This window comes from Elephantulus edwardii, unplaced genomic scaffold, assembly GCF_000299155.1.
Source record: "Elephantulus edwardii isolate Elephantulus edwardi_28Jun2011 unplaced genomic scaffold, EleEdw1.0 scaffold00007, whole genome shotgun sequence".
NCBI classification, from domain to species: Eukaryota; Metazoa; Chordata; class Mammalia; order Macroscelidea; family Macroscelididae; genus Elephantulus; species Elephantulus edwardii.
Genome location: NW_006399757.1, coordinates 32,677,919 through 32,705,015, shown reverse-complemented (window position 1 = coordinate 32,705,015; position 27,097 = coordinate 32,677,919). Strand labels below are relative to the sequence as shown.

Here is a 27,097-nt window from a genome sequence, read left to right as displayed (position 1 = left end):
TAATTTAAGAATAATATATAAATTATTCTTTAATTTGAGTGCTCCAATTAAAACAAGCTTGGAAGCAGGAGTGACATTCACTTCTGTAAATAGCTTGCCTCTGGAAACTCTATGAACCTAGAGAAAGGATGAAAGTCATGCAAGTGTTGAGGACTTTCATTCATTGGGTCGCTATGAGTCGCCTACGACGCGACGGCACTTACCACCAACAACCACATATAAGAATATTATTATTCTTTTAAGGGACCTCAGAGATCCCTAGGAGGGGCCTTGGAAATCTTGGCTAATTGTTCCTATCAAGGTCTAGCTGTGAAGGACAGAATGGAAAAATGTCCTCCATATGAATTAAACCAAGGTCAGAAGAAGTAGAATACCATCACCTATTTCAGTGGCTACCATTTTCCAATTCCCAGGAAAATGTGCTGAGAAATTTGCTACACTATCTTATTTAATTCTTACTATCAAATAAAGTCAGTTATTATGATTTCTATCCATAAAAAACCCTCTACCCATAAAGGTAGTTTATGCTCTTGGAGTACTTGAAAAAAACTTGCCAAGTTTTCTAGTGAATTTCCAGCAAAGCTTAGATTTGAGGTTATTTCTCTACTTGAATCTTAAGCACTGCCAAGCTCCTCTGGTGGTCTAGTGGATGTTGGAAATAAATACTTCTGGTTCCATGTCACTTGTCCTATTATGAGTATATTTATAGAATAATGCATATAACCTTTGCATATGTAGCAGGCAGGGCAAAGTGTATAGCATCTATATACAACACCTTAATTAAAAAATACTCAGAGATTTTTCTTAAAACAATCTAATTTAGATTCACAGTAAAAAGAGTATTAATAACTGTCTTGTCAAACTGGTTAAAAAAATCTCAAATAATTGGACTATCAAAGTAATCAAAAGGAGCCCAATATAACACCCCAAAATCAACTCATTAAATGACTGAAGGTCAAACCTACATGGATCCATCCCAGAGTGAGGAGATCGTGCTGATCCTGAACACTGAATAGTTCTTCTACGTTCTCCATGTCGCAATAGTCTGGTCCCGCAGACTGCTTTGGCACTATTACGTGGGTAATAGTAAATTCATTATGTGTCTAAAAAAATAACAAGCATCCGACTGAAATAACCTGAATGAGAAGTGCTCAGCAGAGTTTTGCTGCAAGACTAGAGCGTCCTCCTATGAATTGTTATCATGCCCCTTCCCTAGCACAGTTCAAAAGCACTATCCCAAATCGGAAAATGGATTCTCTCAGAGTCAGTGGTTTGAACTTGAAATGCATGTTCTCAACAGACATGTATCATAAATAGGAATTAGTGTCCCAGGCTGGTTTATGAAAATGCAGTTAATAAATTAGGCCTTCAGACAGTAAAGTAGAAAAATTCAAACGGATGAGAAGTTGCTAGTAAAATAATACTCATAAGGACTGTAGGGATTGACAGCCTTGATTTTGTTTTATTAATTATATTTAATTTTACATTTAAGAATTTCTTCTAAGACTGTGGGGAAGAGCTCATTAAGATCACTCATAATTGCAATTTTAAAAAAATTTTGCAAATCAGGTAGATTTGGAAATTTGAAGACCCATAATATACTATTTTTCTAATCAAAGATACATGCTTTGATTAATGGCTTAAAACATTTATAGTAGCCTGAGATTTTGGTCTATTTTCTAGAAAGACATTGATTACCAATGACAGTTTTACACAATTCATCTAGGTAACCTAATTTTGTAAGACATGTAATTCTTAACATACTTTACGTATTCTATGAAAGCCAGTAATATTAAAAATGTCCTGTCCAGAGAAACATGAAAACAAAGACCATACCAGTTTTCCACAGAGTATTCCACAGGTTTCTATTCCTCTTACTGTATTGGACTCTGCCAGCAGCAGAAATTTGTGGCAAAGATCTCTGGGTAAGACTACACATCTCAGTCCTTCAACCACTAAATCTAAGAAACAGAAAAAGTAGACAAAGCTAAGTAAGGTATTACTTTTTACAGACTAGTCTCCAAAATTATTTATACTAAGAAATTGTTTAGACTAAACTTCAAAAACAAGAGTATTTTGTGTCCCGTGGTCCATGTATCACTTTAAAACTTCCAATGGTAAACACTCACTCACTCACTCACTCACTCACTCACTCACTCACTCACTATTGCTGAGTTGGAACAGACTCATAGCTGATCTTCCAGTGTGTTTCCGGAGGCTGTAAATTGCACAGGAGGAGACTGTCAATCTTTCTCCCATGGAGCTTCTGGGGATTCAAACTGCCAGAGAGGCTTTGTCTTTGGACTACCAGTGCAATTCCCTATGGACCAGGCCACCAGAGTCCCTAAACACTGACTTGAAGAAAGATTTACATACAAAACTGCATACAAATTTACCTGCTCATCCATCTTCTTTATAAAGTAATTTACACACAAAATGTATGAAAATGTAAAGAAAATTAATTTTATATGTAAATTATTTTAGGACCAAGACGAGCAGGTACACACCTAAATATATGTTAATGTGTCTGTTTTGGTTTGGAATAAGCAAATATACTGTTAAATGCATAAGCAGGCCTTGCAAAGGCTGCATCTCATGCCATATAAGACAGAGAATAAGTACTTTTTTTCTATTTACTTTTGCTATTTATGCTTTTGTAAAAATTAGTGATCAGTAGGTACAATCACAAAGTTCAGAAATAAAAAGCAATCGAGTAATTTGAAAATATTTGCCTGTTACAGATCTTTTTAAATAAATGAGAACACAAATTGTTATTTGACAGTGTGTGCTGGAAGAAGTCTTCATTTGATTTTGGAAATTTCCCAGCACTGACCTAACCTACTGTTATACTGTTGTCGTTATGTGCTGTCGAGTTGCCTGTGACTCACAGCAACCCTATGTATAATAGCCCAATCCTGTGCCAGTCTCACTGACTCTGACACATCTACCCCTATTAGCCCAATTTCTGTGTTAATCCATCTCATCCAGGGTCTTTCTTTCCTGCACTGTCCTTCCACCCTTTCAACCAGAAGTCCTTCTCCTGGCCACATACCAAAGTATGAGAGACAGAGCTTCAAAAATCAAGCTTCCAAGGAGAAACTTGGTTTCACTCTCTCCAAGACAAACCTGTTTGTTTTCTTGGAAGTTCAAGGTATGCTCAAGACTCTTCTCCAGTACCATAACTCAAAGGCATCAATTCTTCTTCTATCATCCTTAATCCGAATATCTGATGTGCAGCAAGTAATTGTGAAGACCATGGACTGAATCAGGCCCATCTTAGTCCCTAGACTGACATCTTTGCTTCTCAGTATTCTGGATCCCTGATCACAGATTTTCCCAGTGCAATTCATCTTCTGACTTCCTGGCTGCTGATGCTGAGAGTGTTAATTATGGAGCAGAACAAGCTGTATTTGTTAACTACCACCTCAGTCTCCTCTCCAACTCTCACGGTGCTGCCAATTGGCCCAGTGGTGAAAATCTTTGTCTTCTTGATGTTTAGCTTCAATCTATATTGATGACTACAGCCCTTGACCTCCTGCATCAAGGATTTGAGGTCCTCCTCAGTTTCAGCAAGCAGGGATGTGTCACCTGCATTATTGTTGGCAGAAACACACAGAATTCCTTTGGAAGTTAACTACTCATGTATAAGGGAGCTCTGGTAGCATAGTCCATAGGGACTTGGTGCTGCTAATCCAAAGGTGGGTTAGCTCTCTGATGGTTTAAATTGACCAGGGTCTCAGAAAGAGAAAGATGAGCAATCTCTTCCTGTGTTAGTTACAGCCTCTAGAAAACCCTCTGTAGGGTCGGCTATGAGTCAGTTCCGAACCCAGGGCAATGAGAGAGAGAGACTCATGGACATTCAGTCCTTCTGGGCTAGAGACAATGCTAAGCTGACAGCATAAGCATTTTACTGTAAAGATCCGGATGGGTGATTTTCTCCACATCGACTTTCCCAACCGATAAAGTGCTTGATAGAGTATTATAACATCACTAGTTATAATAATGCACATTTCTTCTCTTTGAAAAGGTGTGCGCAATGATAAAATGCACTCCTGTTTTAATCTCTGCTCTACGGGAGGTGGGGGGCAAATCACGATTCAATGTGAACGTTGTTACACATGCAGGCAAATACCTGACTTGGGAGCACTCTGAATGAACTCTTTAAAGCCTGTTCTAATAAAACTCTGAGCTACCCGCAGTGATTCATAATAACAAACAGGTGATATTCTTCCATGTGCACTGAAACATCATCACAACTGCCACTGCATTATTCTGTTAAAAGACATTTTATCCTTCCTGGAAGTAGGCCTTCAATGTTTCTTTTCTGCACAGAAAGGTACATCCTATACCATAAACTGTAACTAACATTTGACGTTAGATACCAAGCAAGACTACCAAACTGTCCTGACGGAGGTAAAGTTCAACTTCAAGACAGAGTTAGGAATGGAACTGACTCATATTTCAAGAAATTGCCTGTAGCACAACACTGAGTGCCTAGGAATTGGTTAGTACAGTCTGCAACTGAAAGGCTGGAAGTCTAATTCCACCCAGAGGTGCCTGAAGAAAAACAAATCCTGGTGATCCAGCTTGAAAAATCAGCTGTTGAAAACTAGGAAGGTCCTCACGCCGGTCTTCGTGACATGCATAGTAGTCCTGCCATGACTGAGAACCAAAAGGTGAGCTGTGCCACCCATCCTCCATCATACCATCATGCTGCTGCTGTTGTGTCCCGTCAGGATGAACTCATAGCTGACCCTCCAGCAGGTTTTCAGAGGCAGTAAATGCACAGGAGGAGACTGCTCGTGCTTCTCCCGTGGAGCTCCTGGTGCATTCAAACTGTGCTGCCTTTGGGATAGCAGTGCAGCTCCTTATACTCGGTCACCAGAGCTCCCTACATACCATCATGCTGCTTTTGTTAGGTGTCGGTGAGTCAAGTATGCCTCATAGCAATCCTATGGACAAAAGATGTGAACCCTGTTTTGTCCTGCGCCATACTCACGCTTCCTGACACAAGAGCCCATTGTAGCAGTCACCGTGTCAATCCACCTGGTTGAGGGTCTTCCTCTCCTTCACCGTGTCCTTCTTCAAGGAATAGCTCCTCCTAGCAACATGCTCAAAGTATATGAGGCAAAGGCTCATAATTCTTGCCTCCAAAGAGCACTCTGGCTCTAGCCTCTCCAAGACATATTTGTTCTATCTTTTGGCAGTCCATGGGATGTGCACTGTTTTTCTCTAACAACACAGCTCAAAGGCATTAATTCTTTTTCTGTCATCCTTATTCACTGTCCAGCTCTCGGATGCATAGCAACTTAACAGAAATATGCCCTGAATCAGATGCACCTTAGTCCTCAACATCATTACTCCTCAATAATTTGGAGAGGTCACTAACTGCAGATTTTCCCAGTGCAGTCCATCTCCTTATTTCCTCACTGCTGGTACATACCATTATAGCCTGACACAATTAATAAATGGATGAGATGAGCCGCCCCAGGGGCTAACAGATGCTACCATCAGAAGAGCCTCAGAAAGCAGCCGTGGAACATCTCCTCACTTACTCTGCACAGCACTCAGAGTGGCGGCGGGCTTTAAGGCTCTGTTGACTGGTGGAGAGTGGCTAGCGTGGCTGGTTGCATCACTTCTGTTGGGTTGCTCCACAAATTCACCCAGCAAGGAGTTGTTCTGGGGTGTGGAAAAGCAGGATATAGTGCTCCCATCGATCTGCTCCGACAGCGCTGGGGCTTCCTGACTGCGCACCTGACCTCGGGCTAGTTCTTGCTTCTTGAGTTGATCTTCAAAAAACAGGAACTGCTCTGACTCTAGCTGCTGCTGGCGCATCTGAGCAATCCGCTTTCTCTCCGCCTCTATGAGTCTCTGGTGCTCCAGCTTTTTAAGAATTTCTGCCTTATATTTGTTCTAAAAAAAAAAAGTGGCAAAAATGAAAGGTTAGTTTCAAAGGCAAAAATAGCAAGTTAGATACTTTCTTACTTTCTAACAGACACATACAGTGAGAACGATGACATGCTCTCAGCGCTACTCATGATACACCGAAGAAAATAGACATCATCACAAAAACGTCCCTTAATCTGACTAGGACAGCTGTTTCAGGTCTACTCATTTTTGATCAGAGACAAGCCACGACAATCACGTTCCCTCCATTCCACTACACCTCTAAACAACACAAAAGCAAAGTCAGAGCTGTCCGTTTGGTCTGGGTAGCCTGCTCTTAGGCAATGAAGTATCTCAGAAAGAGATGCATCATCCTAAACATTTTCCCTATGCCATTCCTTAGGCAAGCTGGTCATATGTTAACTACCCAGTAGCCATATGGGAGTAGGTGCTCAGGGCTGAAGAGAGCACTGTCAGTATCACAGAAGTCTCTACTGGACAGTGTCGTCCTTGAACCTTTTGTATTTGCCTCTAGAACTCATACTGCTGGAGCATTCTGGGGACAGTGGGAGGGCTGCATAGAAGCCCTCGAGAAATAGTTCTCAAAATATAGTCCAACAATCTCTATCGAAACCAATTGGGATTTTAGCCGAAGATAGAGATTCCCAACCTCCCTACTCCTAATGAAACTATCTAGGGGTTAGGCCAGAGTGTATAAATTTTTAATAAGCTCCTCCAAACAATTCTGATTGAAATGAAATTTTGAGAACTATTGCAAGATGGGAGTGCAGTGGGGGAAGACTGTAGAGAAGCACTTTGAAGCACACACACATTACCCTCAAGAGCTTTCTGGGTTCTAATGAAGATTGTGATTAAGTCGGTCTCCAGAGTGGGCCTAGGTCTCTGCATTTCTAACGAGCTCCTGGATGAAGCTGGTAGCAAGGGTTTCCAGGTATTCTCTGTTCAACTCTGCTAAGCCATTTCTATCTCTGCCAGAGACTTCTGCATGTTATGCACTGGGGACACCATGGTTTGCTATGAAATAATTGGTATCAGCAGTAGCAGCATGGCCAAGTGCACAATATGGACTAGCTGACGAGGCTGCTCCTCTCAGGGTGTCTGGGAAAGGTACTACTCTCCACATTGTTGTGGCTTCCTTCTCCACGACTGGCCTTTGTCTATGAGATAAATTTTACCTTTTGTATTCCAACTCAAACTGCCAATAGCCACGCTTGCAGCAAATTCTGGTTTCTCTATTCCCTCTGCCATTTGGATAAAACACCTCACTGAGACCAATCTTTTGTCCACACCCACAGAAAGCAGAGTAGCTCTGTGAGCCTTTCCAAAGCTAATTTATTGAGCTGAAAAGGAAGTCAGTGGATCTGACAACCCCAAAGCAAATAGCTAATCTAAGTAAGTAAGAAAACCTTTCTAATAATGCTGTAACAATCAACAAGGTTTCATGCTTTGAGTATCTCATAAAAGGAACGGCCAATTTTTTCTTCCATGGCTTTATTCTGATAGACATCATTATCACTCTTTATCCAGTAACAATCCAGAAGTTATCACCTCTTGGTGATACAATTGGATTTCACCAACATGGTAGACTATTCTTTCATGCCAATGTAATACTGACTGAATTGAATATTCTAATTTACCTTCTCAAGGTATACATAATTGGATACATAAAAAAACTATTAACTGCTCTCTCTGCCTCCTACCGTCTCTGCTCACCCAGGAAAGAGGAGTCATCTGGTTCCAGCTCACATTGGTAAGAGTTGGACAAAAGGCTCAATTTAACTCACTGCTGGAAACCTATTTTCTAATGCACTGCTTTATTAGATGTCACAGGGAAATAAAAAAGACCTTATCTTTGGTACACATGCTTAACCTAGTTGTCAACACAAATTTTTTATTGGTCTTGTATCAATGGCATCTTTAATTTTTAATTTAAATGCGCCTGACATTTGGAAAGCTCATCACAGGAAAGCTAAATGGAAAAAAAATTGCACAGAACACAGTCACAAAATAAATGTACCAATGGAACTTACTTTGCTTTGCAAATATTCTTGGTATTCTATGTTATACTTCTTTAAAAGGTCCTTCTTCAATTCATCTGTCCTTGGGAATGCAATCTCCTTCAGTTTCTTTTAAAAATATATATACATATTGATTAGTGGGGAGTTTCAGTATACTCTTTCAGATCATCAGCAGAGAAAGGAAAACAGCTGGTACGTGGATTAGAAATCAAGTCACAAGTAACCAAAGATGAAGGCAGAAGAATAAACCTCTTTTTTTCTAGGGCTCCAAAGTATAACTTTTTGGCAGGGCAAGAGAGGAGGAAAAAAAATCCCTTCTGTAAACCTTTATCAGCTCCACTGATTGGTAAGCATTTTGTTGAGGCAGGTATCCTATTTTTACATCACTGGCACGTAAGTACGAATGGCACAGTATGGAAACTATATAGACACAGAGCCAGAAGGTATGTTAGATTATGAAAAGCAGCTAGAGTACTTAATATAAAAATATAGATTCCTAATATTCATCCCATAGAAGCAATACTTCTAATGGAATGATATGGGGTCAGGGAAAAAGGATTTCAAAATTTTTCTCAGTGATTCTTGATTACAGACCAATCTGGAAATCTAAAGCTGTATAGCTATTCTTTCCTTTTAGTTAAGCACTGAGAAATCAAAGGCTTAGAGGAATGAAAAGACTTGTCCAGTGTCACACAACTCTCTGGTGGACCAGTTAGAAATCAAGCCCTGTTCTTTCTCCAGCCAGGGCTCTCCTACTAACATTTCTGTTCTTTCATTCATTTACCATTTATTCATTCTAGCCATTTATTCAACAAGAGTATGACAAGGGGAATACATATACTTTTCGAGATTAATTTTTCTCTGCCAAAAAACCCAATGTTAATATTTTTTTTTCCAGTGTTAATCTTAAAGTAGACTTAGTCATTCTAGTAGCCTGGGGCTTTCCATTTTCAAGCAGAAATTCTCTGAACCTGAATGAATACAAAATACAGTGGCAATGTTATGAACAAGTACCACAATGAAGTGTACTTTAGACGAGAGTGTAGAAATCAAATAACACAGATGACCCTTTAATACAGTTAAAGTCCTAGTGGCAGGCGGTCTCAGGCTTACACAAGATATGAGAGCCTTTGTTTCATTCATACGGTCAAGTGTCCTCCATGAGTTACTTAAAATTTCATGCCTTGATTGGCTTTGCATACACTAGCTTATCTTTGTCCACAAAAGGTCAACCCAACATTGGGAGATATTTTTAAAAAATTTTCTTTAGAATGTCTATATACATTCTTATGCTCCAAATAATCGAAATTATATTATGCCACAAACGTCGATGATCTAGGTTTGCCATTCTCCTTTCAAAGCTTTGTGGAAGAATAAGGGGCAGCAGAAGTGAATGCAAGTCTGTACAACCAACTAGGAGCCTTGATCAGTGTAAAGGAAACGTTTGCATTTCTGGCTTTTATTAGTTTTTTTTAATTGACATGTCCCTATCTATTTCAGAAACATTCATTTTCCTTGAGAATATATCAGGCCCCTCCTTACACACTTTTTAATCTAATAGGACCAGAACTATAAGAGAAAAATAACTACAAAGTTTATGTTGCCTCAAACACCCACAATAATTTTCATATAGTTAGTAAGTTCAAAGCTATAAGGAATAATCAACAGCATTGGAAATAACTCTCAAAACAAGTTTGGAGAAATAGCGATCCATTTTCAAACCTCTGAGAAGGATTGTAAAATTATTCTTTTTTCACACCATGTGGTGATAGGGCACATTTTTGACCTTTTTCTTTCCCTTTGTTAGAGTTTCGATTAGACACCCCACGGTGGTTTAGTAATGGTGATTAAATGTCTAAGAAGAAATCGAAACGTCGCTGCTAATGGAAGGAATGTGGTGCTTCAACTCTCCAGAGGATGAGACAGAGGAGGAAAGGAAGAGGGAGTGGATCAATAATGGATACTTGTGGAGCATTTGATCCCACAGGGGAGACAACCCCGCACTACCTTCATAATATCCTGCTTTTCCGGCACTGCACATTGCTGGTAATCCCGATGGCTGGGAAGCTTTTCTACAAACAAGCTATAGAAAGGCAAAAACACATCATTACTTCCACATGACCAAGAAGTTCAATAATTATTCCTAAGAATAAGGACCCTTTAAAAAATTAGATGGCTAATAGTTTTATTATTTACCTTATTCTTCCTGCCATCCTTTCATCAAGGATCAGCCCTAGTATTACTAGGGCATTGAAAGGTAAAACCAAATAAAGACCAGAAGTAAACCGGTCATCCAGTCCATTTTGATCCATGAGACGACATGTGTTGCAGAACAGAACTGCTCCATGGAGTTGTCGTGACTATAACTTTTATGAAAGCAAATCACTAGGGCTTTATTCCATTGTACCAGGGGATGGGTTCAAACCATTGACCTCTATGTTTGTAGCTGAGCACAAATCATCATCCCATCTTCTTATTGCTGTTGTTACGTGCCGTTAAGTTGTAGGTGACTCATAGGGAATCTATGAACAAAAGACCTGAACACCTATATAACTTTCATCATTTCTTCAAGTTCATAGGGTTTCCGGAAGCAAGCTATTATGAAAGTCAATGCCACTCCTTGCCAAGCTTGTTATAGTCAGGGAGCTCCACCAAACATTGTCTACCCTGGATAACAATTGTCGCATTTGACACAACAGTGTCACAGTTTTTAGCTTCACAGCAACCATGAATTACCTCTGTACAGCAAGTGCACAGACCAGTGCAATCCAACCACCTAAAACACCGCTGTGGAGTTGGTGCAAATACACCGAGACTTTCTATTTAGTTTCCAAGTCTTAACAGGAGAAAACTATCCATCTTTCTCCTGTAGAGTGCCTGGTGGATTTGAACAGCTGACCTTTCCATTGGTAGTCCAATGCCTTACACACTATGACTCCAGAGCTCTTAATTTTGACATTTTAGGGTAGTTAATGTTAGCAAATCGAGGACTGATGTTAGCTGGAATTAAATTAAGGTCAGGGATAGGTTTTAAATAGAAGTCATGTCAGCCTTCTCATGTCTTATGCTACTCTCTTTGCCTATCAGAGTAGCACTGAACCTAAGTGTGCTGCTGGCCACAAAGTCTGTATAAAAAGGATGAAAGAAAAACACAATCCCTTCACACCACTGAAAAATGACTGACGATGAGTTGGTGGTCCCTCCTCTAACGTAACAAAACCTCTGAACTGAAAATTCATCATTTAGAGAAATGACTAGTATATTAGAAAATCTAGAACTAACTAGAAATTCCTAGTGGATTAGAAGGTGTTCATTGTGAATGCTGGGGAGTTCTTTCCTTTTCCACTGGCTTCTTGAGGAACAAGGAGCAGAAGTGAAAGCAAGTTTCTACAGTAAAGGAAATTTTTTGTTTTTCCAGTTTTTATTAATTTTTCACTGATGTATCTCTATCCCACAGAACTGTGCTGCTTCATCTTGTTAGGTGACGTTAAGTTGAATACAACTCATGATGACTCTGTGAACAGCAGACCTGAACCCTGTCCTGTCCTGTGCCATCCTTATCAGCTGACCCCATCACGTGAGCCCATTGCTGCCATCACCTTGCCTGTCCAGCTCATGGTGGGTCTTCACTTCTTTCTCTAACCCTCCACCTTTCCAAGCATAATGTCCCCCTTTAAGGCACAGCTTCTCCCAGCAACATGCCAAAGTATGAGAGATGAAACTGCCATCCTCGCCTCTACGGAGCACTCGGGGCCGCACTTTCTCCGAGACATATCTGTCTGTTCTTCCGGCAGACCACGGGGTAGTTATCACTCTTCTCCAACACCACAGTTCAAAGGCATCAATTTTTCTTCTGCCATCCTTGGTGCTCCACTGTTTAAAATCACACATTCATTCATTATTGCATTTAATCTCAATTATAAGGTAGACAGGGACTTTGTTTCTCAAAGGAGAAACGTAAGGCATGAAGAGGTTACACACATTGTTAGTCGCCTATGACTTTATGGTGGTGGCTTTATGTACTGTTGAGTCAATAGACTCAAGTCTGACCGTGTAGTGGGGTTTCAGAGGAGGGTGAAAGAACATGAAGAGACTGCCCATCTTTCTCCCTCAGAGCAGCTGGTAAATTCGAACAGCTATTTAGTGGCGAAAGGACCTCAGAAATTATCTCCCACAAGTGCTTCATTTACAGATGGTAAACTGAGGCCTAGGGAGTAAAGTGATTATAAATCATCACACCTGTAATGACTAAAGAGCATTTAAGCAGCAGGTGACGCAGTAACTCAAGTGTCAGTCACCACAATTGCAATTCCACAGAAGTGTACACAAAACTGAGCAGAAGGTGAAAACTAAAATTATTAATGGCTAATTACGATTCAGAAACAAAACTTGTGGAACATTTCTGTCAAGAGTGAATGATAAGCTCTAAGTTCATAAGAAGAACTCTATTGTGCAGTAGTTTAGTGCTAGGTGGTGACAACAGTTATTTTGCTCAGTTGTTAACCAAAAGGTTGGAGGTCCAGGTCTACCCACAGGTACCACAGAATAAAGGCCTGGAGAACAACTTTAGATAACTGAATCATCAAAACTCTTACCAGGCACAGTTCCGCTCCAACAAACCTGGGTTTGCCTTAAGTCACCATGGATTTGATAATGACTGTCTTGCTTTTGCTTTTATGTGAAACTGTTTCCTATACCTGAGCCCTATCTTAACTATGATCTCCAACTTGTCCTTAGTCTCACCCACTGATTCAAATTTTTTAACAGTGACTGCATGTTCCAAAAGCTATTACAATCTGGCTCATAAAGCTTATATCCCCATGGGGAAGGAACGCATTAACAAGAAGTGGTATTTATGAAGAATGGGGACAGAGGCATGGAGGTTACTGGCTTAGCTGACCAACAGGGGATCTGATCGTCCTGAACTTCATCCCATCCCTGACTTTACTGGGTCTCTCCTCTCTGGTATAAGGATACTCTTGAGCATAGTGGTTGGTCATTTAAAAGTCGCCATTTAATGTTTCTGGAGACTGCAAAATTGGTCTGAATATAAAAATCAGGCAGGCAAACAACTTTATCAAAATATTATTTAAATATGTTCCAGTTTTCTCATTACAAACCAGAAGACTTACGTTATAAATTTATTATAAAGAACAAAGGCATTTTCTAAATTCCCTTCTTCCAAATACACAGAGGCCATCCTCTCCATCTCTACTCCAGATCGAAAGTAGCGGCGTGGAGTGATGTCTTCACTGATTGTAATATTACACCCAAGCTTGCTGAGGGCTCGGACTCGCTCTTCTGGGCTCACGGAGACATCTGTGTGGTCAGGCAGAGCAGCTAACTTTTTCTGTAAAGCAAAGTTGGAATTATGATAAGAAAAGCCAGTAACTGAAATCATAGGTGGACCCGACTGGTATCATTGGTACATGAGGCCAATGCTTAAGGAAATGCATTTTCTCTGAGTTCTTCATGACAAGAGGTTTTTGTTGTTTTTGTGAAAGACAAAAGATATGCTCTACACATCAGAAAGCTACACATTTCCAGGACAGACGTGCATTTTTATTAGTATAGGAGCTCTTTTAATGCCCAGAACACAATTACGTGGTAGCTTCTGGGCAGACAAATGTTTCAGATCATTTTAGGTCACGTATCATTTACCTTTATATGCCCAGTGATGCTTCCATCCTGCACTTGGAGCAGGTCAAGACAGGATTAGACTCATGTCATTCTACACTGAAGCAGTTCTGAGAGTTAACCTGGCATTAGTCATTATAAACCTAATTCTGTTCCATAATATTTTTGCTTTCAGGTCCTCCTTGAATCTTCACTGACCTACACATAAATCCTAGAGAAGTCTTTCAAGTCAAACACCATTCCCTCCATTCCCTTCCCCCACTGATTTTAGAATATAAATGGACTATGAGACCACTACATAATGATAATCACACTTTTAATTACTGGACTTGCCAAAAGAACAAAAAAGTCTGTGCTGAAGAAGGTGAAACCAGGTTGCTCCTTGGAGACCAGGATTTTGAACTCTGCCTCACATACATTGGCATGTTGCCAGGAAGGACCAGTCCTTGGAAAAGGGTTATGCTTGAAAAAGTAGAGTGTTAGCACAGAAGAGGAAGACTCTGGATGAGACGGATTAACCCAGTGCCTGGGGTAATGGGGGTAGACGTGTCTGGGACAGTCAGATTGGCACAAGATAGGGGAGAGTTCAGAGTTACTGTTCATAGGGTCACTATGAGTCATAGTTGACTCAACAGTATGTAAAAACCACCACCACCAATGCCATCTAGTCTACTTGATGGAACTTTTATAGCAGATAAAAAGATCTGCATTGACTTTTTTCTTTTTTCCTCCCCTACTAGTTTATTTACAAAACTTGAATATAAATTCAAACAAATTCTTTCAATTTCCCTCACCTCAATCATTGGGTTGTACAATTTGAATTGACTTTTAAGGCTTAAGGCTTAATGTGCAACCAGGGAACAATAAACTTAGTTCTTATGACTTAATGATAAGTCCGAAGCAGGCCAAGTCTCTTGTCCCTTCCCTTTCTCTTCTTAACTAGTCTTGAGCTGAGTGAGTCCTCTCTTCCTCAAGAAAACTCACAGGGCCTGAGCTTCCTCTCTCGGAGGCCTCCAGCTCCTCTCCTGTGATTATATGGACAAGCCAGTTCAACTGAAGCAGTAGGGATAGGAGAAAGCATCAGTGTCTCACAGGGCCAAATGAACTGAAAGAAAGTTCCACACTCCATTTGTGTTCTTACCTGGTGGTCTGTGTCTGTAAAAATAACACATAAGAAAAAGGTATGGAACTGTTCTATACTGTAAAACACAGGTTCGCCATGAATTGGAATTGACTTGATGCCAATGAGTTTCTTTGGTTTTGGTTTGGTGTCTTCTATCTTTCTTGGTTGGCCCAGAATTCTGAGAGTAGTAAAGTGAGAAGGTTGTTGTTATGTGCCATTGAGTCAACTACAACTCATAGAGACCTTATGAACAATGGTTCTGAACTCTGCCCTATCCTGAGCCAACTCACTTCTCTGACACACCTGAATTCATTGTCAAAGTCACTGTGTCAATCCATCATGTTGAGGGTCTTGCTCTCTTTCTTTGACCTTCAGCCTTTCCAAGCAAGGTGTCCTTCTCCAAGGACTGGCCCTTCATGACAACATGCCCCAAGTATGTGAGATAGAGTTTGAGAATCCTTACCTCCAAGGAGCATCCTAGTTTCATTTTCTCTAGGACAGACCTGATTGTTCTCTGGGCAGTCCATGAGGTGGTCAATACTCTTCTCCAACACCACAGTTTTAAAGGCCTTGGTTCTTCTGTCATCCCTAGTCATTGCTCAACTTTCAGATGCAAAGTAAGTCAGTGAAAGGACCATGGTTTGGATTAGGCACATCTTAGTCTTTAAAATGACACTGTTGTTCTTGAATACTCTGAAGAATTCCAATAGACTTTCTCAATGTAACTTGTCTTTTCATTTCCTGACTGCTGCTATCAGGGGTGTTGATTACAAATATGAGTAAAATAAAATCATTGTCAACTTCAATCTTTTCTTCTTGTATCATGATGTTGTCCATTGGCCTAATGGTGAGGATTTTTGATTTCTTGATGTTTAGATGCAATCAACACTGAAAGCTGTAGGCCTCGATCTCCTGCATCAGGTGCTTCAGGTCTCACTTTGAGCAGCAATGTTGTATCATCTGAATAAAATAGGTTATTGATCTGTCTTCCACCAAACCTGATGATACAGTCTTTATATAAAGTTCACCTTCTCAAATGATCTGTTCAGCATATAGACTGAAAAGGTATCAAGAAAGGAGACATCTGTAATGCATACCTTTATTATAAACCATGCCATGTTCCCATGCTGCTTGTACAACAGCTTTTTGGTCTAGGTATACGTTTCACATGAGCACAATCAAGTGTTCTGGGATTTCTAGTTTTTTCAATGTTAGCCATAATGTGTTGTGATCTACACAAATGCCTTTGCACAGTCTAAAACACAGAGGGATATCCTTCTGCTATTTCTGTTTTCTACCAAGATTTGGCGGACATCAGCAATGATATTCCTGGTGTCATGGCATCTTCTCAATCTTGCTTGAATCTCTAGCAGTTCTCTGTCAATGTACTGTTCTGTCTTTGAATACTTTTCAGAAAAAAAGATTGCTTGCATATGATAGTAATTATATTGCTTGATAATTTCCACATTCCATTAGATCACCTTTTTAAGAATGAGAATTAATGTGGATCTCTTTCAGCAAGTTGGCCACGTAGCTAGCTGTCCTCCAGATTGCTTGTCACAATGTGGTCAGCATGCCTAGGTCTCTATGTATTTGTTCAAATATGCCAGTTGATAATTTATCAATTCCTAGGGCTTTCTTTAGTGCCAATGCCTTCAGTGCAGATTAAATGTCTTTATTACCATTGGTTCCTGATCAAATGTGACTTCTTGAATTGGTTCTGTGTCAGCCAATTCTTTCTGGTCCAGTAACTTTTTGTATCCTTACCATCCTCTTTTGATGCTTCCTATGGGACTTCACCTCAAATTAAACATTTTTCTTTCTCTTTATTTTCACATCCTTTTCTACTACTCTTCTAATTCTCTAATAGATTCACTAGTTTTAGAGAACCTAGTGGCAAATTCTTCATGTCAGAGACAGGAATTCAACCTCATGAACTCTGAATCTCTTTCCCAGCTGTGAGACCTCAGTCTTCACAGTTCCTGAACCACGCGTGTGTGTTAAACTCAGCAGTTCTAAATAAAAACAGTGCTATTTCATCACCTATAAGAGCTTCTATGACATGAAAACAATAGCGGGGGAAAATGACAGTGAAAATCAGGGAATTCACTCAAGGAGATTTCTCTTATCCAGCAAGCATAAAACGCTATTCAGATACTGCACAACCTCATGTGCCAGAACCGACTTGGTAGCAAGTATTACTAAACTGCCCACCGCGAGTTACAATTACCTGTCTACAAAGTGCTTCTCTCCACTTATAAATCTACTCATTTCTATTCCCTAGCTTGTAGCATATTCCATGTTGACATGGATGATACCACTAAATGTTTATCTATTAAATCAATGGAAAAACTGAGGAAGAGAGAACAGAACAAGCCGAGTATAATTTGTTTTTTAACCTAAGTATTAAAATAAGATATTTTTTCCTTTATTGAATTGCTCAAATTTAAAACTGATTTCAGAGATAAACATGGGTCTCTCTCTTTCTCTGTGTATGCATGGATGTGTGTTAAAGTCCATCTAGGAGCACATTTGATGCTAACTTTGGAAGACAGGCTTAACAATCTGCTTCCAAAAGTCACAGGCTAACCACAATCATATAACTCACAATCATCAATCAGTATAAAGCTTTTCTATATAGGAGGGCTCTGGTGAAAGCTCTGGGTAAAGAGCTGCCCTGCTGACCCAAAAGCAGGCAGTTTCAATCTACCAACTGCTTCAAGAGAAAAAGGTGGACAATCTCTTCCAGTGTGACTTACAACCTCTGAAAACCCACTGAAGTTGGTTCTCACTGGACAGCATATAACAACGACAGAAACTTAGCTAGGTATAGTTGGGAGTGAGTTTCTTGACGAAAATCACAAAATTCCGGATCAGAATGCCTGCTATTCATGGGCCCAGAGATGTTGCCGTTGTTGTTAAGTGCCCTTGAGTTCGTGATGACACACAGAACCCTATGAAAAAGTGACCTGAACTTTTCCCTGTCTTGTGCCACCTTCATGATCTTTTGGATGCTTGAGCCCTCCGTTGCTGTCACTGTGACACTCCATGTTGTTGAGGGTCTTCCTCTGCATCTCTGACCCTCCCTCTTTCTCATCATAATGTCTTTTTCCAAGGACCGTTCGTAGTCACCATCCCTGCCTCTAATGACCACACTGGTCGCACTTCCACCACACTTCGTCACTTCTCACTGCTTGTTGCTCAAGGGGAGAGTGATTTGGAAGAAGGGAGCTATAAAGACAGTGTCCATTTATTGAGCCTCCGTAGTAGGCTGGTGATAATATTGTTTTCAGCCGTCATAAATCACAAGGTGAAAAAGCAAAGCCAAGGAGGTGAGTTATGTGCCATATTCACATGGAAATAGGAGACAGAGTTAAGCCCATCTGATAATGGCAGAGATAGCACAAGCGGGTGAATGTAATCAATGCCACTGTATTGTATATGTAGAAATTGTTGACTTAGCAAGTGCTTTGTATATTTATTTTTACCAAATAAGTAAATAAGCCCATCTGTTTTTAAATTTCCTGTTACCTCCTCCCCAGCAGAGTTTCTCCTAAGCTAGATAAAGTGTGCATCATGCTATTAGTAAAGGAAAACCCGAGGCAAGGAAGAGTTTCAAGTATGCATCTTACAGCAAACATCTTAAAGGAGATACTATACTTATGCTGTTGAGTCAGAACTGACTCAGAGTTGATCCGCCAATGGATTTTCAGAGGCTGTAAATGGCACGAGAGTAAGATGCCCATTTTTCTCCACTGGTACAGCTGGTAGATTTAGACAGCTTGCCTTAGGATTTGCAGTGCAACTTCTTATCACTACGCTACTAAAGCTCCCTATCTACATAAGCCTCGGACTTTCATCTGGAGAGAAATGGATGCATAAAGAGACACAATTACCTGCTATGCTTAGCACTGAAATTTTCTTCTTCAGTATTCTACCAAGAGATTACCCTCCTGGCATCTAGTCAGACCATACTTTTGTGGGGAGAAAAAAAAACACCATATATTTTTAATTTTAGTGAAGATACCATTATTAGTCACTTCCTCCAAGGAGAAACTACACAGATGTATGAAAAACCATAAATGCTCAATTTCTTCAAGTAATTATGACTCATGTCACATTTGGTATGTTTCTGTTCTTCTTTTGGGGTTTTTCAATCATACTTACAATATAAGCGGGTACAACCTACCCAAGAATTCACAGTAAATGGCTGATCCATGTTGTCTTCTCTGCAAACTGAAGGTATTCACTGCTTTCTTCTCAGTTGCTTCATCTATTTCAAAGAAAAATAGCAGACAAAGGGTTAGACTCCAAGTCTCAAATCCCAAAGCCCAGGGCTACTTCTGCCTCAGAAGAATGTGAACACGTAAAAATAATCTATGCATATTAACCTGAGTTTTTTAGAAAGACTAATGGAAATACCTTTCTAAAAATAGAAAACTACAGGTAGTTTTGACTTCTTGAAGCAGAACATTAAAAGGAGACTTGGGAATGGACTTAATATTTGACTAGTAATCAATGTGAGTGTGTGGAAGTGTTGTTTGGAACTCTATACAAGGTTATAAAGTAGGTTTACTTTTGTCATTGGGATAAAGAATATCATGATGGTTAGAGGACAGACTCAGTCACAAGGCAATCTGGGTTTCAGGTAGGTCTTACCAAGTTCTGCGTTGGTATTCTAAGATGGCCCAAGGACTCCCGCCTCTGGTACATAACCACAACTTTATGTAATTACTGTTTTCCCCCTTGAGTGTGGCTAGAAGCTTTAACTTGTTTTTAACTAATAGAAAATGGCAAAAGTGATGAGATTGTATATTTCCATAATAATAATATGCTATAAGATAAAGATGGGTATCGAGTCCTCTAAGCAGTTGACTTTAAGCTCACTGAAAGGGAAACCATCTCGAGTGGGCCTGAATCAGATGAGCTCTTTAGAAGAAGGCCTCTCCAGCTAACCTTGTAGAAGTAAGTCACTAAGAATATACAACTACAAGGAAATGAATTCTGCTGGTTCCCGTGAGCCTGGAAGAGGACACCAAGTCTCAGATGAGACAACCATCCAGTCCCATTCTGAACTGCAGTCAGTCTGGTGAAGCCCTGAGCAAGAGGACAAAGAAAATAAGCTGTTTCCTCCTGATACACACAAAACTGTGTAAGTACAAATTGTTTCAAGCTGTGGTAATTTATAATGCAGCAAGTGAAAAGCAACACATTAGTTGTTGAGTTCAAAGTTCCTGTGCATCTGAAAAATGTGGAAATAAGAGAATCTATTATTAGAGTAATAATCGAATCTATCACTATTTAAGACCCTCAAAGAGATAGACTGATGTAGTATCTGAAGCAATGAGCTCAAATGTGTCTGGGATGATAAGAACGGAGTGGTATTGGACAGGGTTGAGATCTGTTGTCACTATGAGTCATACTCGATGCACTTAACAATTATTATAATTATACTTATGCCTATGACAAAGATTAAATGAGTTACTATATATATATAGATAGATCTCTCTCTCTCTCTCTCTCTCTCTCTCTCTATATATATATATATATAGGCTTAGTACCTCATACATCTAAAAACCAAAACCATACTACCATCAAAGTCAATTTTGACTCACAGCAGCCCTCTATTGAGTTCCTGAGGCTGTAAATTTTTATGAGAGGAGAGACTATGCATCTTTCTTCCTGGATAGGAACAACTGACTTTTCAGTTAGCAACCCAATGCATGACACACTATGCCATCAGAGCTCCTTAGTGTCTAGGACACAACGGTATTATACACTAATCTGACTCCTGGTGACCCCATGTGTTTCAGAGGAGAACTGCACTCGATCTAGTCTGCAGTGGCTGTAATGTTCTAGAAGTATGTATTAATAGATAACCACGTTCTACAGCAACAATGAGTGGCAAACGGGTTAGTAGCAGAGCATAAATTATGCATCATATAAGAACCTTAAAGATTCTATCAGTGGTGGTGTTGCTGCTGTTAGGTGTTGTCAAGTGCGACTCATAGCAACTCTGTAAGTAACAGATCTGAACCCTTTCCTAACCTGTGCCATTCTCACCATCTCAGAACACTTGAGCCCATTGCTGCATTAGCTATTATTACCTAAAACAACGCACATTGCTACTGAGTCAGAACCAACTCACAGCTGGCCCTCCACTGGGCTTCCCAGGCTGTAAATCACACAGGATAAGATTACCCATCTTTCTCCTGAGGAACCACTGGTGGATTAAAAAAAAATTACTATATATGGTGCTTAGTTCCTAGTACGTCTACAGGTGTGGTCTTTGAATTAGTAGCACAATTTCTTTCTGACACACCAGCAGAATTTCTTCAGCTGGTATTAGAGCTTATATTTTGCAGGTAAGGAAATTGAGGATCAAAGAAGTAAACATACCCAAGGTAAGTAATTTAATACATTTTAGTCCCTTCTTTTTATACTAGTTTATATCAAGTCAGTTTTAACCACTTCTCTGTTCTATGGTAATTTAGTTTTTGTTCTACACATATTAATTATATGGCTTTTGACAAGTATCTTCTCTCAGCTCTTTGTGAAATGTGAAATGAATGGTCTGGCTACATTCTTTCCAAGCATTCCACAATTCTAGAAATACCAGGAGTAGATTGATGTGTGATGAATTGCTCTGATACATAGTTCTTTAGCAATGGTCTCTCAATACCCCAAAATGACAGGCTGTTGTCGTTATGTACCATGGAGTCGAAACCAACCCACAGAAGGTTTTTAAGAGGCAATTAATCTCACAGGAGGAGATTGCTCATCCTTCACCCAAATGACTGGCTAGAACTATGTAAATAATCAAAGATTTCAGATTTCTACCTCAAGAGAGAGAGAACCAAAGTCAATGGATCAATAAATAGCATCTTGATAAATGGGAAAACAAAAACTGTCAAGAATTTCCTTTTACTTGAGTCCACAATCAATGTCCAGGAAAGAAACTGTTGGAAAATCAAATAATGTATTACAGTGACCTCATATGCATGTGAAAGCTGGGCAATCAATGTTGCCACTAGTTGCTCTTGAGTTGGTTCTGACTAATAACAGCCCTTTACACAACAGAGCGAAACACGGTCCAGTCCCGAGCCATTCTCACAATTAATGTCTTTAAATTTTAAAAAAGTCTTTAAATCATGATGCTGTCAAAAAATATTAAATACACCTTGTTCTTGTTGTTGTTATGTGCCGTTGAGTAGCTTGCGACTCATAGAGACCCTATGTGCAACAGCCCTAAACTCTGCTCTGTCCTGTGCCAATCGCACTGTCTCTGACACTCCCATCCCAATTATCCCAGTCACTGAATCAATCCACCTCATAGAGGGCCTTCCTCTCCTCCGCTGTCCCTCCACCCTCCCAAGCATGATGTCCCTCTCCAAGGACCGGTCTCTCCTCACAACATGTCCAAAGTATGTTAGACGGAGCCTCAGAATCCTTACCTCCAAGGAGCCACCTGGTTTAACCCTTTCCAGGACAAATCTGTTTTCCTAGCAGTCCATGCATGGTATTCTCAATACTCTTAGAATAATGAACAAACCTGATTTTGAAGAAGTGTAGCCAGAACGCTCCTCAGAAGGGAGAACTGGCAAACACTCTCTCCCGTATTTTAGACTTGTGGCCAAGAGGGATCAACCCTGCAGAAGGATAAGATGCTTAGTAAGTAGAGAGTCAAGAAGACCCTCAAGGAGATGAAATGACGCCATGACTAAATCAATGGACTCAAATATAATGAGGGAGCTCTAACTAAATTGCTGGCATCTAACAACAGCACAATACTACGGGAACAAAAGTACATAAAAATTATCATAAGGATTGGAAGGAGACCATGCAAAAACAAGTCAGTGAGCTCTATCAAGGTCAGTTTGCCATCCTGTCAAGCTTAAATGAGTCAATCTCACAGAGCTGGAGAAAGACATCCCTGTCATCAAGAAGAGTCTAGAGTGAACTGTGCACCTTTTTAATCAAGGACATGGGGTCTTTGTGATTAGAACCTCTTAGACCCAGAATAAACAGCAAATGCTAAAGACTGTGAGATCCAGGTCTGCCTGGTGCATGGGGGAAAAGGCTGAGGGCATTTGGGAAGGAGGTTTGTTTTGGGAATGAAAAGCCCTATAACACTTGCCCATGCAAATGTCTTGGGCAGGGACAACCTGGAGGATCCTGAACAGAAGTTTTCTTATAGCGGTGTGCAGCTGGGCATCCTTGAACAAGAAGCTTACCAAATGGAGCTAACAGAGTTGTGATACTTCCCTACTGTCCAAGCCTTGCTCCTGGAGAGCAGGGGACCAGGCAGTGAAGGATTAAAGGCAAGAAAACCCTGCATGTCCAGTTTACCCCCGGCATGGGGAAAGCTGGCGGCAGATACTTAGAAGGCCCTGTTGCAGAAGCTCTGGGGATGCTGTACTGGGATGTTCCAGCTAGCAATAAAACCAGCAACCTTGGAAACCTGTACAGCCCCCTCGGAAGCCACTGTAGCATAGTGGTAACTAGAGACAGTGATGACATGAACATCACACCTGACCTGAAGCATGGTTATCTGAATAGCAACATATATAATTTGAGGAAACATAAGCATTTCCCTTTTGGAAATCTGTTGTTATCTTTAATGTTTGCTTTCTATAAATAATAATAATAATGCCTTTCCCTTTGCTAACACCATGTAAGGTAATTCTGGTGGTCTAGGGCTAGGAAGTTGCACTGCCAATCTAAAGGCAGGTGGTTCAAAACCACCAGATGCTTCATGGGAAAAGATGGACAATCTCCTCTCATATGTTTTCCTGCTTCTGAAAACCCACTGGAGGGTAAGCTAAGAGTTGGTTCCAATTTGGCTGCACATAACAACAATAATACCACTCTGTGCAAGTGTCTTGTGTGTCGGGCGCTCATGGAATAGCTGATGACAGTGAGTCTCAGTCCCAGCATCTAGGAGAGTGGATCATAGTTCATGTGCATGTGCAATGAAAATAGACACACGTGAACATACACAGATCAAACCCTTCTTACCATTTTCGGGCTTGAATCTCAGCTTGGAAACCATTCAAGGCAAAAACTATTCCAATCTTTCCACGCTGTGCCCTCCAGAGAGCCCCAGAGTAACCTTGTGAGTGAAGTCCGTTGGTTACAGAAATGTCTAAGAAAGTCATGACACAGAGAAAGCTACCTTCACATTGTGGCTTAAACCCAAATTAGCGGATTTGGCACCACTGAATGGAGGCAATTTTCAGTGAGAAGACATAAACCAGAACACACCACCAACAAAAAAAGCTTTAGTAGTGGAAAGGAGACAGAACAAGAGTTTATGAAAAGTGTTGGTGGAGAAAGAGACAAGGCAATACTAGAAAGTCATTTATTAAAGTCTTGAGAAAATCTAGAGTTATTTCTCTGAGTAGGTACTCAGCTCTGTATACAAGGCAAATATAATTTAAAAAGTGAGGAAGAGGGAAACAGTGATTCTTAAATTTTACCGTGCCAGAACAAAACAAAACAACGCACAAGCCTGAGACTGGCTTAAAAATGCAGATATCTGGATTTCATCCACCAAGATTCTGCATCTGTGGCTTTGAACCCATGCATCAAGTGATTTTTGAGACATAAGGGTTCCAAACTGCTCTTGGGAGAGATGCAGCCTTTACAGGTCCAGTGAGAACAAATGGAGCAGATTCTCAGTTGTAAGCAAAGTCATTCATCCTTTAATTCATAGACACTGGAAAGATAACAATTTTCCCGGGGTTCTAGAACAGTTTAGGTCTAGAGGTTACCAATCCAGGAATATCTATCACCCCAAATTGCACTGCAGCAGTGCTGGCTGCATGGTGAAGATGACACGCTGTCAGTGAGGGCCAGGAGACCTGCTGGTGCCACCACTAATAACAGCAGCAAGGCCAGCAACCAGATGTGCTCAGAGAGCTTCATATAGGTGTTTATTTCCTCACTTCTCCAGCTCTTATTGCAAAGTGTCAGGAGGAAGTGTCTGATTGGCAGAGCCTGGGTCACATGTCTGCAACCTGGATGCCAAAAAAAAAAAAAAAGGCTGAAAATGCAAATACCTAGTGCATTACTCAGCTATAGGAGGTAGAGGAATAGAGTTTGTTAGCATGAGATGTGCCAAATAAGTGAGTGACCAAAGATTCAGGAGTGAATAGCCCCAAACAATTGTGCAATTAAAAATAAAAAACAACCCACAAATCTGTAAGGAGCTTCTAAAAGAGTAAAAATGTTTAATTAAGCCTATCTTGAGCACCTAACAACAACATAGTTGTTAACAGAGTGTGCTTATGTAATCTTTTTTTAATTAAGATTTTAATGAAAGTTTATAGAGAATTTGGATTTCCATTCATTCATTGTTGCACATTTTCCTCCCTGTCCTCCCTCCCCCCCCCCAGTTCGCTTTTTTCTTTGGGGAAAAAACCTCTTCATTATTATATAGTCACCTTCCCCCTCCCCCCCCACACCCCTTTACTATGAAGCTCTTATTCTGGGCTCCTGTCATGCCAATAATACCTAATCATATATTCCTTTCCTTATAAATGTCTCTTTCCATTTCTAATACAACAAACATAAACAGATGTAATCTACATACACAAAACTTTTCCACATAATTGTAAATGAGTCTTGAGGCCAAAAATTTTTTTAACTTCATCTCCGGATAAAATCTACAGACTCCTGTACAATGGTTAAGTATTCAGCTGCAAACAAAAGGGTGGTGGTTCAAACAGTACCAGAAGGGAAGTGGAAGTGGGGAACCCAACACCTCATGGCTGCCAGCTCATAGTCAAACTCTCTTTTTGGTTTCTGAGGGTATAAATCACATGGGAGGAAATCATCCTCCCATAAATTAGTTGTCGTTGGTGGATTCAAACTGTCAGAGAGGCATGGTTATGGGGTCAGCCGTGGAACACCCTAAAACCTACTCCACCAGAACTCCCACACCACACAAAATGTGGCCACGGGTTCCAGTAAAGATTACAGTCACAAAAACTGTGGGGGCAGTTCTAATTCTCATGTGGGGTTGCTATCAACTTGGATATTCCTAACAACTAATCAAGTCTGCTAAAAAGCAAAACTAAACTGAAAAAAAAATCTATACTACTTCATTTTGACCCATAAGACTTAAAACAGGGAGGGGGATAACAAGTAGCACTTTCCTTTTGTATTTGCTGTTGTTGTTTCATGCTGTCAAGTCGAGTTAAGGCTCACAGTGACCTTGCTAATATATTTAGAATATCTTAACTGAGGACAGGTTACAGATAACTTTTCACCTAGATCCCAAGATTCACAAAGATCAAGTGCAGCACGCTGGTATAAACACCTCAAAACTCATTCTTTCTTTCTGATATAATAATATAATCTTTATTTGACATATTGCTTCCCAAATAAAACCTAAATTGTCTAATCTTTCTTGGAATCTGTGAAACCATGTGACTGAGTTCGGCCAATGGCATATGAGGAGAAGAGTGAGGTCAAAGTCTGGAGAACTAATTGCCATTCGGTTTGCTCCAACCTACAGGGCACAGGAGAACGGCTCCAGAGCGTCTCTGAGATTATAAACCTTTATGGAAGCAGACTGTCTCACCTTTCTCTTACAGAGCAGCTGGTCGGTTTGAACCATCAAACTTCAGCTAGCAGCACAAATCACAGCTGACAGTGCCACCAGGGCTCTTTACAGTCTGGGTGGTGCCTTTTAAAGGAAAGGGCAGGTCTGACATCACCCTACTCCTTTCTCTTCCATCAGCTAGGATGCAGATGTGGAGCTGAGCCATCTTGAGTGCCGAGGGAAAGCAAGAGAAAAGGAACACCCGCATTAGCTTACTCTCTCTGTGCACTGTGAGTGGCAAACTTCTGTTGTTGCCACAGGAATGACTCAGCAATACTGCAGATCCAGACTACTGCCATAAAACAAATATTGCATCAGAGCAGGTCATGTGAAGTTCTGTGTTTCCCTGTGCATATAAAAACCATGTTTGCACTTGTTTGCAGTATATTGTGGTATTAAGTGTGTAATAGCTTTATGAATAAGTTTAAAAATATTATAAGAAATATCAAAACAGGACAGAGAGACATGAAGTGAGCATATATCATTGGAAAATTACACCGACGGACTTGCTCACAGGGTGAACAACCTTCAATGTACGAACGATGCATTTGTGTGAGACACCAAAATTGAAGTGCAATAAAAGAGAAAACAACAAATGTGATGTACGGAGAGACTGGAACTCTCAATCACTGCTTATGGGAATGTCAAAGGACACAACCATTATGGAAAGCAGTGTGGCACTTCCTTAGAATGTTGTTATGTGCTGTCAAGTCATTTGCGACTCATAGCGACCCTATGTACAACAGTCCTAAACCCTGCATATCCCGTGCCAATTGCACTGTCTCTGACACACCCATCCAGATT

General features: G+C 40.4%; 2 protein-coding genes across 2 annotated transcripts in view; one reads left to right on the top strand and one right to left on the bottom strand.

Moving 5' to 3' along the window:
• The window catches only part of STAMBPL1 (STAM binding protein-like 1), a 29,982-nt gene extending 11,024 nt beyond the window's left edge, over positions 1–18,958 (bottom strand). Inside the window, exons 1-7 of the mRNA XM_006880323.1 lie at positions 18,875–18,958; positions 13,058–13,275; positions 9,933–10,008; positions 7,938–8,033; positions 5,556–5,913; positions 1,837–1,961; positions 966–1,103 (exon numbers count right to left, since the gene is read on the bottom strand). Of these exons, the coding sequence (XP_006880385.1) occupies positions 966–1,103; positions 1,837–1,961; positions 5,556–5,913; positions 7,938–8,033; positions 9,933–10,008; positions 13,058–13,275; positions 18,875–18,904 (1,041 nt within the window). The 5' untranslated portion in view covers positions 18,905–18,958. The remainder of the gene's footprint in view (positions 1–965; positions 1,104–1,836; positions 1,962–5,555; positions 5,914–7,937; positions 8,034–9,932; positions 10,009–13,057; positions 13,276–18,874) is intronic.
• Positions 18,959–23,041: 4,083 nt separating this feature from the next.
• Positions 23,042–27,097, top strand: part of LOC102868837 — a 126,481-nt gene continuing 122,425 nt past the window's right edge. Inside the window, exon 1 of the mRNA XM_006880398.1 lies at positions 23,042–23,231. Within this exon, the coding sequence (XP_006880460.1) occupies positions 23,042–23,231 (190 nt within the window). The remainder of the gene's footprint in view (positions 23,232–27,097) is intronic.